The sequence below is a fragment of the Panthera pardus genome, unplaced genomic scaffold (genome assembly GCF_024362965.1).
Source record: "Panthera pardus isolate Hobbes unplaced genomic scaffold, ASM2436296v1 HiC_scaffold_13, whole genome shotgun sequence".
Classification (NCBI taxonomy): Eukaryota; Metazoa; Chordata; class Mammalia; order Carnivora; family Felidae; genus Panthera; species Panthera pardus.
Genome location: NW_026526688.1, coordinates 52,706,623 through 52,725,146, shown reverse-complemented (window position 1 = coordinate 52,725,146; position 18,524 = coordinate 52,706,623). Strand labels below are relative to the sequence as shown.

At 39.0% G+C, this 18,524-nt stretch overlaps 1 protein-coding gene across 3 annotated transcripts in view; it reads right to left on the bottom strand.

Moving 5' to 3' along the window:
* BLK (BLK proto-oncogene, Src family tyrosine kinase) overlaps positions 1–18,524 on the bottom strand; it is a 76,225-nt gene that overhangs the window by 20,598 nt on the left and 37,103 nt on the right. The window contains exon 2 of one of the 3 annotated variants that reach the window (XM_053901107.1): positions 794–1,058. The exons of the other annotated variants lie outside the window; for them this stretch is intronic. Within the exon in view, the coding sequence (XP_053757082.1) occupies positions 794–906 (113 nt within the window). The 5' untranslated portion in view covers positions 907–1,058. The remainder of the gene's footprint in view (positions 1–793; positions 1,059–18,524) is intronic. 3 annotated transcript variants of the gene reach the window in all.

Here is an 18,524-nt window from a genome sequence, read left to right as displayed (position 1 = left end):
GTGAAGGCCAAAATCAGAACATGAAGTCAGTAAGCAGTTGGGTAGGCTAAGTTTGTATCCATCTTTTTTTCCCAGAGCAGGAAAAAGTAGACCAGAGAGGACAAATGACTGGGTTTAGGACAGAGATCATCCAGGTCTGAGCGAACTGCCAGAAACTGCTGGGGTGAGCCCTAGTGCCTTGGGGATAGGAACCATCTAGAAAGAGTCTGACCAACATGCCTGATGGTCCGGGTTTAGCCTTCATTTTGCCACTGGCTGTATTACTTGGGAAGGTCAAGTTCCTCTCTTGGTCCATGTTAGGACCCGTCTGAGGTTCTTTCCCACTCAGATTTTCAGATGAGATGCTATAAATTCAGGGCACACTGATGGTATAGGCGTCTGAGGCCAACAGCGTCTTCTCAGTAATATCAGAGAGTCTTCCATAAGTGAGAGAGATCGGCCAAGCTTTTTCTTGGGTAAAGGATCATAGAGTTATAGAAGTGGGAAAGATGCCAGAGACCACAGCCGACACCACCACATCAGCACCGCCCTCATTCCAGCGGCAGCTATTAGGAAGGACTTACTCTCGAACTTCACAAAGCCTATCTCATGTCATCCTTTTAACTCTAAAGTAAGTGTAAGTAGGCATCATCCCTGTCCCAGGACTGAGCTTTGAGTTATTAAATAGCTGGTTCCTGGTCAAACCAGTAACCAACGAAGAGCCAACTGTGGAGCCCTGGCTGACCCCAGACCACTACACTCCACCTCACACCCGGCCCATCCCCAAGACACAGACATTTATAGAAGAAAGGACCTTGAGTCCCTGTTCTTGTCGGAAGGGCCGTGTGGTTGATGGAGAGTTCCTGACTGCTTTCGCATGTGTTCATATTTCATTGATTCCGGGATGCACCTTTTTTCACTCAACATCTCTTGAAACTGCGATGTGTTTTACACCCAATGATGATTCATAAAGTAAATAGCAGCATCCTTTTTCCCTCTCTTTTAGTGATACATAGAATAAATGTTAGTCTTCCAAACAGCGGTGTCTTAGATTTACTGAAACGCAGTGATGTTTTCTTCTAGAAAGTTGAAAGCACATGTCTCATATTAATTCTCCTCAAACTCATCTTGAAAAAAAGGAAGACTGGAGTAATTCTAAATACAGGAGAGAGATCCCCAATAACAAATAATCCATAATTCGTTTTTTGAGCGTGCTTCGCGTACAGAACATGTAATACTTCACATTTGTAAAGAACAGCACTTCTCTGTATTCAAGTAGTTTCTTTATGTCAGTTCGCATAAACCTTAGCAGCAAATGAAATGCCAAAGTTACAGGCCAACATTTTACTTTTCAGAGATTCCTTTTATCAGAATTTTGGAAAAGGGATTATGGATTTCTGTTAAGAATTGATACTGAATCTTATCAGGTACCCTATTTAGTGTCTTTTAATATGATCGTTTTCTTTAATTTGTTGATGTAATAAATTATGTTGATAAATTTTCTGCTACTGAAATCCTTGTGTTCTGAAATAAAAGCTATTTGTTTACAGTTCATTAGTCTTTTAAATACATGGATAGATCCTATTTGCTAATGTTTTATTTCAAATGAGAATCAATATTCCCAAGTGGGGTCTGTCTATGAGGAGTTAACATTAAGATGATGCTGACTTTGTAATATTAGGGGGTTCTCCATCTTTCTTCCTATGGCTTTGAGTCATTGAATTACACTGAGACTCTCTGTTCTTTAAAGGCTGGATAGAACTCAGCCAGTAAGTCATCTGTTCTGGGGTCCTTTTTTTTTTTTTTTTAATGTTTATTCAGTTTTGAGACAGAGAGACACAGAGAATGAGCAGGGGAGGGACAGAGAAAGAGGGAGATACAGAATCCAAAGCAGGCTCCATGCTCTGAGCCATCAGCACAGAGCCCAACGTGGGGCTCAAACTCACGAGCTGTGAGATCACGACATGAAGTCAGATGCTTAACCGACTGAACCACCCAGGTGCCCCTGCTCTGAAGTCCTTTTAAAAAGTCGATCTTTGGGGCACCTGGGTGGCTTGGTTGGTTAAGCGTCCGACTTCAGCTCAGCTCATGATCTCACAGTCTGTGAGTTCGAGCCCCGCGTCGGGCTCTGTGCTGACAGCTCAGAGCCTGGATCCTGTTTCAGATTCTGTGTCTCCCTCTCTCTCTGCCCCTCCCCTGTTCATGCTCTGTCTCTCTCTGTCTCAAAAATAAATAAACGTTAAAAAAAAAATTAAAAAAAAAAAGTCGATCTTTAATTTAAGAAACAAAACAGATGAACATAGGGGAAGGGCAGGAAAAATAAAGTAAGATAAAAACCTAGAGAGAGGCAAACTGTAAGACTCTTAAATATAGAGGACAAACTGAGGGTTGATGGAGGCAGGGTGATGGGCATTGAGGAGGGCACTTGTTGGGATGAACACTGGGTGTTGCATGTAAGAGATTAATGACTCAGTTCTACTCCTGAAACCAATACTACACCGTATGTTAACTAACTTGAATTTAAATTAAAAAATAAATAAGTAAAATCTTCAAAAAGAAAAAAATGTAAAATAAAATTTAAAAGTTAAAGAAAAAAGATCTTCAAAAAAGAAAAAAGTAGATCTTCAAGTGCACTTCCAATTCTTCTACAGGAATTTGTTGGTTCCCATTTTTCCTCCTTTTTGCACCATTTTGACGATTATATGATTTATTAGGAGACCTTTGATTTCCTCTACATTTTCTAATTTGTTGCCATAAAGTTTTAGGTAGTATTGTCTTGTAATTATTTTAATCTCTTCTCTTTCTTGATTATGTCCTCTTCCTCATTCCTAAGATAAATTAAATGTACTTTCAATAATAATTACAATTTTTAATTGGATAAAATCATCTGAAGTTTTCTATGACCAAATACAATTTTAATCTAGCTTTAAAACTATGAAAAGAACACTGTAATCAAAATAGCATACAGTTGGAATAAGAATAGAGATATAATCAGTGGAGCAGAATAATAAGTATGTAAACAGATTCTAGTACATTTGGAACTGCATATATGAAAAAGGTAGCATTTTACTTCAATGGAGAACTGATAGTTTATTTTTAATAAATGGTATTAGGAAAGAAGAAAATATAATCAGACCCCTACCTCACACCATATTAAAAAAGAAACTCCATGTGTACTAAAAAAAAATATTAATTTTTTAAAATTTAATTGAAAGAAAATTTAGGAGACTATACATATGATCCAGAGTTCAGAGATAGCAATTAACAAAGACAGAATAGCCAGAAGCTAAGAGAGGACAAAAAGACATGTTGATAACATAAAGACAAATTTACAAACACAGAAGGTATTATATGGTAAAAAAACCAAAAAACAAAAAACAGCAACATTATGAAATCAGTGCATAAGCAACAGATTGGGGAAAAGATTTGCAAACCACACCACAGATAAATGTCTATTTATAATATACACAGAGCTCATGAAAATTAACAAGAAGTATGGGTCTAGCATACAATCTACTTGATAGAAAAATGAGTAAAGTTTATATAAATAGGCAGTTTATCCAACACAAATCCATATAGCTAAATAAACATGTGAGAATGTTAAAATTACTTACCAGTTGGAAAATGCAAATTAAGATAATAAATATCACATTCTATCAATAAGATTGGGGAAAAAAGAAAAGGAATGATAATATCAGTTGTTGATGGTAAATTAAAGGAGAATTGTGTTTTCATACATTTCTGTAATTAAAGTATTTATTATAGTTATGGTTATTTCATTTCTTCTTCTCCACTGTATTTCTTGGATGAGCCTTCCATGAGGGCTGGGATCTTTTTCTTACTCATTGTTGAATCCAAATTGTTAAAACAGTGCCAGGCAAGGGGTAAGGGCATAATAAATAGTTATTAGAAAAATAAAATATGAAATGTTACCAATCATGTAGACATTTTTAAAATTCTATTAAAACTTAAAAATACAGGAGCGCCTGGGTGGCTCAGTAGGTTGAGCATCTGACTCTTGATTTTGGCTCAGGTCATGGTCTCATGATTTGTGGGATCAAGCCCCGAGTTGGGCTCTGTGCTGTCAGCGCGGAGTCTGCTTAGGATTCTCTCTCCCCCTCTCTCTCTGTCCCTCCCCCACTTGTGCTTGCTCTCTCACTCTCTCAGTCTCTCTCAAAATAAATAAACTTAAAAAACTTAAAAAATGCATATACCTTTCAGTTTACAATCCCACTTCCGGGAATCTCACAGAGTAACAAAACATCATTATATATGAATGTATGAGATATAAAAATGTTTATTGCAGCAATATTTATAGCTGCAAAAAACAAAACAAAACAAAATTTTGTAGCTGCTCACCATTTGAATAAATCTGCATTCTAAAAGTGACTAAAATATGCAATTCTAAAAAAGAATATGCTAGATCTTTACAGGTAAAGCTAAAAGGAATTTCTGGGGCGCCTGGGTGACTCGGTTAACTGTCAGACTTCAGTTTAGGTCATGATCTCGTGGTTCGTGATTTGAGCCTCGTGTTGGGCTCTGTGCTGACAGCTCAGAGCCTGGAGCTTGCTTCAGATTCTGTGTATGTCTCTCTCTCTGCCCCTCCCCTGCTTATACTCTCTCTCTCTCTCTCTCAAAAGTAAATAAACATTAAAAAAAATTTTTAAGAGGAATTTCTACAACATGCTGTTACATGAGAAAAGCAAGATTCAAAAAAGTGCATGAAGTTATCCCATATTTGGAAATACCAAAGAATGAGAAAAGAAACCTCTATAGGTAGGCATATGCATATGTTTTTATGTTATGTGGAGAGACATTTGGGGGATAAACACAAACTTGTTTACTTTCGTTATTGATGGGGGAGGTAGAAACAGACAAGGGAGGTGGAAAGGTAAAAAAACAAAAAACAAAAAACAAAAGTGAATTACAAAAACTGTGTGTGTGTGTGTATGTGTGTGTGTGTGTGTGTGTGCATGCGTGTTGTAGGTGTCGATGCAAAGCAGTGCCCCCAAAAGATCTTTCCGAAAATATTAATGTTGTTTATCAGGTGACAGGACTTCATGCAACTTTTACCTTCTTTCTTATAATTTCATATGTTCCATGAATTTTTTAATAGTAAGCATATATTGTCGTTGCAAGCAGAAAAATCAAGAGGATGTGGACGACTTGCCCAGCCACAGAGAGTCATGAGGCCTGGAGCCAGGGCCAGCCCCTGTTCTCAAGAATGGCCACTGAGCAGCCCCCAGGGCTGCCTGAGACTCACGCCTTTTCCGACCTCTCCCAGCCTCCTGGCCTAATGAAGTGTCAGCAGGCAACAGCTTCTAGAATTTTCCCAGCTTGGACTCCATATTGCCACCAATTTTAAACTTCCTGAGCAAACATTTATGTCCATTTAAACAACACAACTGATCATCTAAATAACTTGACACGCAGTAAAATTCCTAAAATGAAATCACCCACTACTTACACTTCTTTGTCCTTTGACTCCTTAGCAGTATATATATGGATGCTTTTCCATGGTTTTTATAAATACATAGGTTCGCTATGGGTCCCTCCACCCCAGTGGTTCTGACTGGAGACTAGAGTTACTCAGAAGGCCATCTGATCGCCAGAGCCGCGTCTGGGTGCTGGGTTGCCACCCTGCTGTGATATTTTAGCAGTTTCAGGCTGGGTGGAGCCAGGAAATGCAGAAGTCCTTGCAAAACTGAAGTGTGACATGTGCAGGTCCTCAGTGGTTCCAGATGGCTTTGCTGCACTAAGAAGGCACTGGTCTCCTTTCCAGTGGTGAAGGACAGATGAGAGAAGGGTGTGAGTTCGTGTGTGTGTGTGTGTGTGTGTGTGAGAGAGAGAGAGAGAGAGGGAGAAAGAGAAAGAGGGAAGGGGGAGAAGGAGGGAAAAGGAAAATGGTGGGGGGGAGAGCGCGCACTTGTGCACCTGTGTGTGTGCATGACAGAGCAAGCATGTGCACGTACCCATGTGTGTGTGCTTGTGGGTGTGTGTGTAGTGGGGTGGGGGGTGGCAAGAGGAGAGGAAGATGAGGGAAAGGGGCTTCTATTTGTTTATTTGGCGTGGATTCATCCCCGCTGCGCAGACTTTGACCAGAGCAGGGAGATCAGTGTTTGCCCCGGGGGAGATGCTCAAAGCCCGACACACAGCCGCAGCCTGACAGAGGATGTGGTGGAACAGCAACTAAAAATAGAGAAACTAGAAACCCTTTATTTACAGTTGCCCAGCAGTTCACAGGTAGAAAAGCACTTGGCATATACGATTTATGTGATATTCAGGAAGGCATCCATAGTTTGATTACGATTATCCTCATTTTATGGCTGAAGATAAAAGCGGTGAGGTGGCTTGCTAAGGTCACACTGAGCGTGGCAGAACCAGGAGCTGGAGGGTGTTCTCTGCCCCAGTGCTGCCTGGAACTTGCTTCTCGGAGCAGGTACACAGGTATCCCTGCCTAGGGTTCCATCCCCCTTGACCCACAGTTCAGGTTCAGGTTCAGATACCCAGTCCTCTCCTCTGTGGGGGCTGCCACCTGCCTCAGAAGCCCTCCATCCGGAGGAGAGACTGGGAGGAGAGACCTCGGGGGTTGCTGCTGGAGCCGGGAGGCCTGTGGGCTGCTCTGGAGCTCAGGCACACTCAAGCACATTTCTCCCTTCCCTGGTGCAGTGGGGGGAAGACAGCGGTTCAAGGAACCTGGACGCGAAAGCAAGCTAGGCATTGGCCGTGTGAACTTGGGCAAATCCCTTAATGTCTCTGAGTCTCAGTCTCCTCTACAAAAATGAGGAGGTATGAAACTGTTCCTCGTTTTTGTACATAAAGCCTTCCCGCAAAAGCATACTCAAAGGTGAATGCCAAAAACAGCAAAACGATCAACTTTGCTGTTTTGTGGGGAGGGAGCAGTTTTCTACAGAATTAAACCACGTTACGAAATTCTCAGTTACGTCTCGCGCATTTGGCAAATCTTCACAATCTATTTTCGGTCTTTCACAGATGTTTTTTTAATGATGCACTCACCCATCATCATGGGCATCAGTTCAATGACTATTTGACTAATTTGTGTAAAATTAGAGAAAAATGCACCAAAACATTAAAACAGTTGTGCAAACACTACTACCTAGGCGAAAATGGTTGTCCTGCCAAGACTGAGCTGCTGGCAGGCGGTTGCAGGCCCCCGTGAGGCTGGGAATGTTCATTCACCAGCTGACGTGCTCAGGTTCAAATGCAGCATACGTAAAATATTTTGGGATATTGACACACAAAGATGTATGTTTTATAAAGGTCAAGACCGACAGCCTGTACATAATTCTCATGGTTGTCATGCAAACTAGCAAGATGAGGGAGAGAAAGGAACAGAGCATAGAGAGTGGTAAATAAACGTTAACTAGAGGCCACTCAGAGCAACTTGGGTGACATTTTCCCTTCCCAGAGCTTCATGATGCCCAAAGGTGGCCCTGAGATCCATTGGGATTTCCTACCTTTTTTTTAAGAGGAGGGTGCCGAGGGCCTGGTGTTGGAAGTCAGGGTGTTTGGTGGTGGAGGTGGGCAGGGGGACAAAGGCCAATGTGGATGGTGGCTGCTGTGTGGCCCAGAAAAGTATTGATGGCTCTGAGTCCCTTTATCTGCATTGGCTGTTCCAGGCATGTTATTTTAGAGGCAGGGGGATGATTTGGTTGGAAAAAAAGTCTCATGCATGAAGTTAGCTGTGAAGTACATATAATTTTATGACTGAAAACTCCGGTAAACTCTGGTTTACCTTTTATTTCAAAGTTTATTTATTCATTTTGAGAAAGACAGAGACAGGGCTAGTGGCAGAGGGGCAGAGAGAGAGAATCCCAAGCAGGCTCTGGGCTGAGGTGGGGTTCAAACTCAAGAACCATAAGACCGTGACCTAAGTGAAACCAAGAGTCGGACGCTTAACTGAGCGAGCCATCCAGGTGCCCCTCTAGTTTACTTTTTTAAATAGCAAGTGCTATAACATGTTGAGTGTTCCCCATGTGCCATACCCAAAGCCAGACATGCTACATACACTGTCATGTTGGAGAGACACCACATGGCACACTAGATAAGGATGCTGAGCTCTGGATCCTGGTTCTGCTATTATCTACTTGGGTACCCTCGGGCGAGTTGCTTAACTTGCTAACTTCTGTCTCTTAGTCTTGAGATAACAGTTTACAACAGAGTGTGGTAAAGGTTAAATTAGTTATTACAGGCTATTAGGGCATCTTGGAATGGTGCCTGGACCATAGTAAGTATTTAATAAAGGTTTTACTATTATTCCACATTTACAAATTGTCAGTAATGATTTCTTCAGTAACTGTGTGAGATAGGTGTTACTATGTTCTTTCTACAGATGAGATGAACTTGGGACATGAAGTGTCTCTCCAGGTCAAACAGCTAGTAATTTGTGCGGATGGCCTTACCTCCAGTTTTGACTAGCTCCTAAGTCTGCAATCTGGAAACACCTTGCCTTGTTGTTAGCTGAAAGCTTTATCTTTCTGACTTGACCTGTCAGACATGGAAGGGAGGCATTGAGGTGGAACAGCATTGAGCCTATTAGCAAAGCCAGGTCTCACCCGGGGTGCTGGCTGCCAAGCTGAGATAGTGTCTTCCCTTCAGTGAGTTCTCTCGTGGAGTCCTCACGGAGTGTTTGCCAACGTCTTGGCATTCCAAGTCCTGCCCACCTCCTAGATGAGAAAACTGTAGTAATGGCCCTGCAACTCTTAATCAAAGAAGAAGCCAAAGAACTTGAATTGAAACCCATTTTTTGAGTCTCGAGTTCAGGATAGCTCAACTTGAATAATATGGATCGCTCCACATGCGAACATAAAACGGTAGCAGTGCTGGCTCTTAGAACTCTATATCACTGTGTTCAGTCGCTGCCAACTATGTACTGTGTTAGGCAAAGACAGAGAGAGGAAACAAGGAAGGAATCTGCCCTCGTGGTAGGATAAAGAGGTGAGACGTATACGCAACTCACAGCAATTCAAGGTAGGCAGGATTATATAAAGAAGAGAGGTTTTGTGAACTCAGCAAGAAGAAATCACTTCCACCTGGGAGGAAACACTAGCTAGACCATAAAGGACAATTCAGATACAGTTTTTTGGGTGAAAACTATTTTCAATGAAAAATTTCAAAATATAAAAAATAAAGAGTATAACGAACACATGCATATTCATCACCCGTATTCAATAATTATCTTTAAAAATTATTTTCTTGTTTGAAATATTTGAGGACAAATAATTTTCTAAAAAACGGATTGAAGCTTTTTGAAACGAAATGAAACAAATGGCTTGAAACATGCCATGTTACCTCCACATATTTTGCACGTGTCTCTAAAATGTGGAGACGGTTTCTTACATAACCACAATGTTGTTATCACACCTAACAAAGCTAGTAATAATTCCATGGCATTATCTAACGTCCAGTCTATATTCAGATTCCCCCAATTGTCTCACAAGTGGTTTCTTGTTGGTTTGTCCAATTCGGGATTCAAACAAGCTTCCTACATCACATATGATTGTTATGTCTCTCCCTCAACTGGAGTAGCCTGCACCCTCTACTTGGGTTAGTTTCATGCCATCAATTTGAAAAAAACACGTTGGTGGTCCTATAGAAGGTTCTACATTCTAGATTTTGCTTCCTTGTGTTGACTTGTTTCTCTATCTCCCTATTCGTAGTACATAGAATTAACTCTATGGGCTCCATAGACCTAGATTCATCTTTTTCTCATAGGGATGTCTTATGGAAGGAGCACGTGCTCAATATCGCATACTATCAGGAGGCTCACACTGTCTGGCTGCACCACTTTAGTGATGCTAAGACAGATCTGGGTTCAAGTGATGCTGGTCTGACGTCTCCATTGACAAGCTTCTCATCAACACTTCAATTAATGTTTCCATTAGGGGTTACTAAATATTACTAAATACTGATGTTCTCATTCCATCATTCTTTCCACGTTTGTTAGTTGAGAAAGTAAAAGATCAGAAAGAAAAAAGGCCATGCGTAATTCCACCAGGGTTGAATAGTTTTTGGATACAGAGAAACAGTGCTTTCCCAGAGACGTGGTGATAGGAACCTAATTCAGGAAACAGAGTTTTTCCATTGGCTGGATTGTAGAGTGTATGATAGAATTATTCAAGAAACCTCAGTCAACACCTTGTGTGATACTTTTAAATACCAGTAGCATATTTTCCCCCACTGGTATAGGACCTGATACAAAGCTGTAACTCCTGGCTGAGTAGGTGGAGCCCCTGGGCACATACAAACCCCTGCCAGGGGGCAAGCTAGCAGTGACACCTTGCGACGTGGTTGTGCTCTTGGTCAAAGTGGCTGCCAATTTAGGCACAGTGAGGAGGAGACACACATGTGGCTATTTCAGTTTTGTAGAGTGAAAATTTTTCCACTGTGGAAATTTGCTCCGCACCATGGTAAAATTCATAAAGAAGATTTTCAAGTGGTAAAAAGTTTGAGGGTGCTGAGCAAAGCTTCAGGAAGGAAGACAGCACTCTTGTGAAGCTGTGTTAAGTAAACTACAGACACGTGTTTACTGAGTCACTGACATTTGATTCTGCTGACATAGAGAAGCTTGAAATTTGGTAGGCAATTATGAGGAAAAATGACACCATGTTGATGTCTAAGTTCTTGTTATAATTACTAACCTGTGAATAAAACTATTTTTTTTGGAGGCACCATGCAAATTTATATTTTCAAAACACTCACAGTAGTGATAATTAAAACATGCCACCAATATGGCAAAACATAAATACAACTACTTTTGTGCTTTGTATTCATGGCACTATGAGCCTTAATCTACTTTGTAATTTCTAAATTTCTTTGCATTGTTTTCCTTTAAGAAAAAATTAACCAAAAAAAGCAAATCATGAGTTCACTACTGTCTAACGGAGTCCATTACGTTTCCTCAGCCTAACTGTTCTCAAATCTCAGTTTGCATTACAACCATTTGGGAATTTGCAAATTCCTGAGGCCCAGGCCTAGCAGTTCTGATATTGGGGCCAAGGTGGGGTTCCAAGGTCTCCATTTTTAACAAGTGTCCCCAATGATGCTGATGCAGACAGGCTCACCAACCCTGCTTCATGAAGACCCTTTCTTTCTTTCTTTCTTTCTTTCTTTCTTTCTTTCTTTCTTTCTTTCTTTCTTTTTTTAATTTTATTTATTTATTGAGAGAGAGAGAGAGCAAAGGAAGGTCAGAGAGAGGGGGAGATGAAGAATACCAAGCAGGCTCCACACTGTCAGCATAGAGCCTGACGCAGGACTCAATCTCAGAAAGTCAGATCATGGCCTGAGCTGAAATCAAGAGTTGTACACTTAACTGACTGAACCACTCAGGGGCCCCACGAAGACCTTTTCTTAATTTGGCTGCACTTTTGGAGTATTACTTGTAAAAAGGATTAGAAGTATTGCCGACCTTGGGTATTTCTTCGTATGAGTGCCTCATAAATAATGCTTATAGTTCTCCTGCCAGTGATCTGCTTGTCTTTAAATGAAATGAATTTCTTCTATCCTCCCAACATTCATTCCTTACATATTAATATATTTCTACAAGATTGTGACAAAGGGGGAAATAACTTCCCTTTCTGTAATACTAGCTGGCATCTCTATGATACTTGGCAATTTGCAATTGACTTTCACACACTGTATCTCAGAAACCTCAAAATGAGCCTATGAGCTAAACAGACTCACCATCATCCTCCTCGTCCTCAGACAGAAGACTGAAGAAAGAGGTACAGAAACTAAAGTGCAGAACAAGGATTTGAGTCTCATCTCTGCCTTCAAAGCCTTGCTCTCTCCCACTGAGCTCACAGGTATCTTTTCAGATCTATATGTTCACGACTTGAACTTCTTTAAAAAGACACTATCCATTATTCAGCCTTTTCGAGCCACCTCCCCCATGTTGATTAAGCACAACCCAGAGACGGAATTTGTAAAAAGAAGGCAGGCTTGTGCAGAGAAACACCTCTATCTACCAGGTTTTGGGGGCAGGGTGTGCACACTTGGACTGGAAACATTGACTCTATTTTATACTTTCAAAGATGAGGCTGGAAAAGGTTAGAGACAGAAAAAGAAAAGACGACAAGGGTCTCAGGCCTCTGACATCTTTGGGTTAATCGTGATTATTGAATGGATCTAGAGACACAGGTGTCCAGCTAGAGATACAGAGATTTAGAATTAATGTATAAAAGTCTTTGTTGCAGGATTTGCCAATATATGAAAATATGAATGCTAATGATGACTAGCACAGTGCCTTGTGCTCTTTCCTACTCAAGGCTAGACACTGTGCTGTGTTCTTTATGTACAGTATGTCCATGCCTGACAGCAGATGCAGTCCCTCCCATTTCACATGCAAAGAAACCAAAGCTCAGTGAGGTGTAAGGACTTGCTCAAGACCACACAGGGAACCATATATTTAAAAATCAATTATATCTGTCTTTAAAGTCTGGTTGACCCACTCTGTTCCAAAGTATGGGAAGTAATGAAAATAAGACACTTATGATGACATCTGTAAAAAACATGAAACTGATTAGAAAGTTATGTAGGAGTGCTAGACAAGAGAAGGTGAATTCTGGTAGGATTTTAGGATAGGAAGGGCATCTTGGTGGGGCACCTGGGTGGCTCAGTCAGTTAAGCATCTGACTTCGGCTCAGGTCATGGTCTCATGGTTATGGGTTTGAGCCCCGTGTCAGGCTCTCTGCTGACAGCTCGGAGCCTGGAGCCTGCTTCCAATTCTGTGTCTCCCTCTCTCTCTCTGCCTCTCCCCTGGTTGTGTTCTCTCCCTCTCCCTCTCTCTCTCTCAAAAGTAAATAAACATTAAAAAAAATTTTAAAGGAAGAGCATCTTGGAGAATTTCAAGAGATTCATTTATTTATAATTACTGCTGTAAGTCTCATTTTGGGCCAGGTTTGTTATCCCAGGGTCAGGCGATTGTGTCTGAGTGAGCCACCCTACTGAGTAGTGCTAAAGGATAGATTGATCTCACATTGAGGAAGGACTATAGTGGCATGCTTCAGAGTTCTATCTTCAGCCTCTCTTAGTTAATATTTTATTAGCAATTTGTGTGCAGACTCAAAAATTCTGTTCATTAGATTTTCGGAAGACATAAAGTGAGAGGAAAAACTAACAGAGCTAGATTAAAAAAAAAAATCCCTCAGGAATGATTGCCTGAAGCTAACAAGTTGAATTAAAATAAGAGTAAAAATGCATGCAATTTAAGCTCAAAAAAATCAGCCAGCGAGGTGTCATAGCACAGAGGCCTGACTCCTTAATAGTGTGTGAGGGACAAGGTGGTGGGTGTGATGCGGAGAGTACTTCCCGACTTTGGAAACTCACAGAATTGTGTGGACTCCTGGATTTGCTGCTTAATAGCCATTTGATAGAATGATGCGATCTATTAACCCAAACCTCTGTTTCCTTGCCTGCATAATGGAAATAGTATGCTAACCTTGAGGAATTATTGCAAGGAATAAAGATCGTATACACAAGAGGCTGGCATGTAGTTTGTGCTTCATAAAAGTAGCACTTTTTGACTGGAAAGGACTTAGAAGTGCCAGCAGGCATTAAGTTTACAAATCTGGGTACAACCACTGTCATGACCACCATGGACAGTTATAGTAACTAACATGAATATTGGTGCCAAGCATTATGATTAGCTTTACAAACCTTGTATGGCTTTTTTAGAATACCAATCTTATTGCCTTCTTACTTATTTCTCACACCTTTGGAGGTCCCATACAACTTATGCAAGATGCATACAGTCTGTCATTCCATTCAGGGAAGGGGCCTGTGGGGAACTAGTCTTGCACAGCTGCAGAGTAAATCCATATCAACTACCAATACAGAACAAAGTGCTTTATCCATAAATATAAACAGCAAACCAAGTGTCAAAAGAATCAGAAGAAAATGAGCAATATTAAAAATAGGGTTAAAAATAAACAAGTAGAATAGTTCAGGAGAAAGCAGAGACAGAATGCAGAAAGTGACTTTTAAGAAAACCTCTAATTAGTGTCCTTAGAGAGATTATACAGGATAGTGTATAAATTTAAAAGGAATATGTTGATGTGAGAAAACAAAAATTATTGTTAGAAAAGAGGAATTATTGTAAATTAAAAATGTGATTGAAAAATATTAAGATGGATACAATGGACGTTCCAAGTTAATGATCTAGAATATAAAGTCAAGCAATATCCTAGAAAATAACATAAAAAGACTAATGTATAATATCGGGAACAATCAAGAATGTTCATTGTCACCATTCGTATTCAATACCATACTGGAGGTCTGAGATAATGAAATAATACAAGAAAAGGAAAATAAAAGGTATACAAATTGGGAAGGAAGAAAAAAAACCTGTTTGTTCACAGACGACATGATTGTCTATGTAGAAAATCCCAGAATATCAACAACAACAACAACAACAACAACAACAACAAACCCTCTTGGAGCTAATCAATGATTATAGGAAGGTTGCAGAATAAAGGTTAATATAGAAAAGTCAATTGCTTTCTTATATACCAGCAATAAATAATTGAAATTTAAAATTAAAAACACAATACTATTTACACCAAACAAATGAAATTATAAACTATAAATTAAACAAAATATGAACAAGAAGAAAACTATGAAACTCTGATAAAGGAAATCAAAGAAGACCTAAATAAAAGAAAAAATATTCCATGTACGTTGATGGGAAGATTCAAAATTATTAAGATGTCAGATTTTCCAACTTGATCTACACTTTTCAAGCAATCCCAATTAAGATCCCAGCAAGTTATTTTGTGAATATTAATAAACTGGTTCTAAAGTTTATTTAGAGAGGCAAAAGATCCAGGATAACCAATACAAAATTGAGGAACAAAGTCAGAAGACTCAACTTTAAGACTTAATATAAAGCTAGAGTCATCAAGACACTGTGGTATTGATGAACAAATAGATACACAGATCAATGGAACAGAACAGAAGGCACAGAAATAGATTCCCCACAAATATAGCTAACTGGTCTTTGACAAAGGAGCACAGGCAATTCAATGAAGAAAGTATATTCTCTTCAACAGATAGTGCTACAACAAGTGGACATCCACATGCCAGAATATGAATATGAACATACACACACACACACACACACACACACACAGACCTTATACCTTTCACTAAAATGAACTAAAAATGGATCATAGACTTAAATGTAAAACATGAAGTTATAAACTCTTAAAAGATAATAGAGAAGAAAACTTAGCTGACCTTGCTTGGTGATGACTCTCTTTTTTTTGTTTGTTTCAAACTAATGATTTTATTTCTATGTTTAATGCAAGCAGAGGGGTCCAAAACAGACTAATGTACATGGATATAGTTTAAATGTAACAACAACAACAAAAATATTTGAACTACATATACCAAAGAAGGGAAAGGGATTTTTCCATAGCAGCCTTGTCCTATTTTGCAGTTTCTAAATAAGTAGAAACTAAACACACATTTCACCCAACTTAACTCAGGATGAAGTAATACAACTTTTTTGATCAACTACTCAAGACTTATTTAAGCATAAAACTTAAGAGACTTTGAAATGGAAGTCACTGTATTTTTTAGTCAATTGGATAAATGGCCTCCTTGGCTCCTGAAGTCTGATTAACAAAAAAAATCTTTCCATGAAGCTCAGAAGGAACTCAATGGCAATGAGGTCCAGTTAGGGGATTGACACTCTACACATCATGCTAATGAAAACTGAGATGCTTCTGTCCTCCTTGATGCCAAGTGGAAAAACATTATTATTTTTTTCCAAACTAACAGGGAATGGAGCCAAAAAGTTAAAAAGTCAGAATGAATACAATTTTTCTTTTTACTCAGAGAAGAGGGACACTTTTTCGTTCCCTTTTATTATTATTATTTTAATTTAATTTTAATTTTTTTATATATTTATTTATTTTTGAAAGACAGAGTGAGACAAAGTGAGAGTGGGGGAGGGGCAGAGAGAGAGGGAGACACAGGATTGGAAACAGGCTCCAGGCTCTGAGCTGTCAGCACAGAGCCCGACGCGGGGCTTGAACCCACAGACCATGAGATCATGACCTGAGCTGAAGTCGGACGCCCAACCGACTGAGCCACCCAGGCACCCCATTATTATTTTAATTTTAGAGAAAGAACATGAGCAAGGGAGAGGGGCAGAAGGAGAGGGGGAGAGAGAATCTTAAGCAGGCTTCATGCTCAGTGCAGAGCCCAACGTGGAGTTCAATCCCATGACACTGGGATTATGACCTGAGTTGACACCAAGAGTCAGGTACTTAACCAGCTGAGCCATGCAGGTATCCCTTTCATTCCCTTTTAAAAAGAATTCCATTCTGAGTCCTTGCTCCTTTAGAACTGTAATCTAAAGGTCAGTTATTGCTAGCAAAGTCAGATGTGCCTCTTTGCCAAACTTGAAAATGATTCACATGAAGAAACTATTGGTTCAGATCTGAGGAGGCACTGATTTCTTTACTATAATACTTATAGCCTGATAATGTATAATATCGGGAACAATCAAGAATGTTCATTGTCACCATTCCTATTCAATACCATACTGGAGTTCTGAGATAATGCAATAATACAAGAAAAGGAAATAAAAGGTATACAGATTGGGAAGGAAGAAAAAAACTGTTCACAGATGACATGATTGTCCATGAAAGAAAAAAATTGATAAATTGGACTTCATTAAAATAAATAATTTCTGCTCTGTGAAGGATCCTATTGAGAGAATAAAATGACAAGCCACATTCTGTGAGAAAATATTTGCAAAACATATTTGATAAAGAACTGGTACTCAAAGTATGCAAAGAACTCTTAAAATTCCACAGTAAGAAAACAACCCAACTTAAAAATGGGCAAATATTCTGAACAGACACCTCACCACAAAAAGATATACAGATGGCAAAACAGAATATGAAAAGATACTCAACATCATATGTTGTTAGAGGACTGCAAATTAAAACAACAGTAAGATACTAATAAAATGGCTATACTCCAAAACACCGACAATACCAAATGCTGGTGAAGATGTGGAGCCATAGGATCTCTCATTCATTAATGGTCAGAATGCAAAATGATACAGCTACTTTGGAAGACAGTTTGACAGTTTTTACAAAGCTAAACATACTCTTACATATGATTGAACAAATATACTTCTCAGAATTTACCCAAGGAGTTGAAAACTTAGGTCTGTACAAACACCTGCATGTGCATGTTGATAGCAGTTTATTCATAATTGCCAAAACTTGAAAGCAGCCAAGATTTCCCTCAATGACATGAAACTATGCTACAGACGATGTAAAGTTGTTCAACATTAAAAAAAAGTGAGCTATCAAGCAATGAAAAGACATAGAGGAAACTTACATGTATATTGCTAAGTGAAAGAAGCCAATCTGAAAGGTTACATACTGTATGATTCTAGCTTGATGACTTTCTTAGAAAGGCAAAATGATAGAAACAATAAAAGATCAGTAATTGCCAGGGATTCAGGAGGGGAAGAGAGAGGTAAATAGAGCACAAGGGATTTTTAGGGCAGTGAAATTATTCTTTATGATAGTGTAATAGTAGATACATGTTATGCATTTATCAAAACCTATAGAATGAACAACACCAAGAGTGAACCCTAATATAAACTATAGACTTTAGATAATAAGAATGTATCAATATTGTCCATCAACTGTAACAAATGTACCACATGAATGTAAGATATTAATAATGGAGGATAATGGAGAGAGCAAGGGAGGTATATGATAACTCTCCCTACTTTCCATTCGTCTTTCTGTAAACCTAAAGCTACAAAAAGTAAAGTCTACTGACTAAAAAAAAAAAAAGATGAATATATGATCAATTCATATAAGAGAAATTAAGAAATAATCATTAGGAAAATAACACTAAGAGTTCCACTCATACAAGGAGAGAATCAGAACAGGAATAAAAACTATAGAAAATAAATAAGGTAAAAATAATAAAAGAAATTTACAAGAATTAAAAAAAATAAGTCTTAAAATGGAAAGATCCCTCTGATAACTGAAAAGATTTTTAAAGTATATAAGCATATTTGATAAAAATGTTAGAGCTCCAAGAATACATATGAGGCCCTACACTTTTCTATTTCTCTCTCTAGAAAAAGAGTTTTCCTATAAGGGAATGTGCATCAAATGATCATTAGATTTGATGCTAGAAATGGAGTCAGGCTTTGAAGATTCCTCATGGGAAATATTTCAAGCCTAGAATTTCATACCTAGTAAAATGATCAACCCAGTTTGAAGATAAGGACAGTTTTGAAAATGCAAGAATTCAAAAAAATCATCAAAACTACATCGTATATATCTCAAGAGATTTCTGCCTCCACTCATGAGTAGTTAACTCTACAGGAATTGCTGTATCCCCCAAAATGAGTAGAAAATTAGACAGAAAACTATTTTCCAATATTGAACAACAGGCAGCATGGAATTATGATCCCTGGGAAAGGGAGAACAAATGAGGTCCTATAATTGCCCCAATTACTGCCAGAAAGCAGTTCCTAAGCC